General features: G+C 72.3%; 1 protein-coding gene across 1 annotated transcript in view; it reads right to left on the reverse strand.

Moving 5' to 3' along the window:
- The window catches only part of BICRA (BRD4 interacting chromatin remodeling complex associated protein), a 65,809-nt gene that overhangs the window by 14,271 nt on the left and 51,228 nt on the right, over positions 1-310 (reverse strand). Inside the window, 2 exon segments of the mRNA XM_025048868.1 lie at position 1; positions 4-310. The exon segment at position 1 is cut by the window's left edge and continues 418 nt beyond it; the exon segment at positions 4-310 is cut by the window's right edge and continues 25 nt beyond it. Coding sequence (XP_024904636.1) covers position 1; positions 4-310 — 308 coding nt within the window.

The following is a 310-nucleotide window of genomic DNA, read 5'->3' on the forward strand; positions in this document are numbered from 1 at the left end:
ACACGGGCATCTGGAAGAGGGCCGGCTGGCCCACCTGGATGGGAGCAGCCGAGAGGATGTGGGCGGCGCTGTGGGCCCCGGAGTGGGGGGCCAGCACGGGCCCCAAGCTCAGTGGGCCTGCCAGGTTCTGGTTGGTGAGGATGGGGTTGGCGATGAGCTGTCCGCCGGCGTGGGGTGCTGCGGCCGCCAGGATCTGCCCGCCCACGTTGGCCGGCAGGGCCGAGAGTGACTGGGGCAGCTGGACCGCGGACGCGCCGGGCAGCAGGAACTGGCTCTGGCCCGGCAGCATGTGCTGGGCGGGGATGACGAT

Source organism: Pteropus alecto, unplaced genomic scaffold, assembly GCF_000325575.1.
Source record: "Pteropus alecto unplaced genomic scaffold, ASM32557v1 scaffold41, whole genome shotgun sequence".
Taxonomy (NCBI): Eukaryota; Metazoa; Chordata; class Mammalia; order Chiroptera; family Pteropodidae; genus Pteropus; species Pteropus alecto.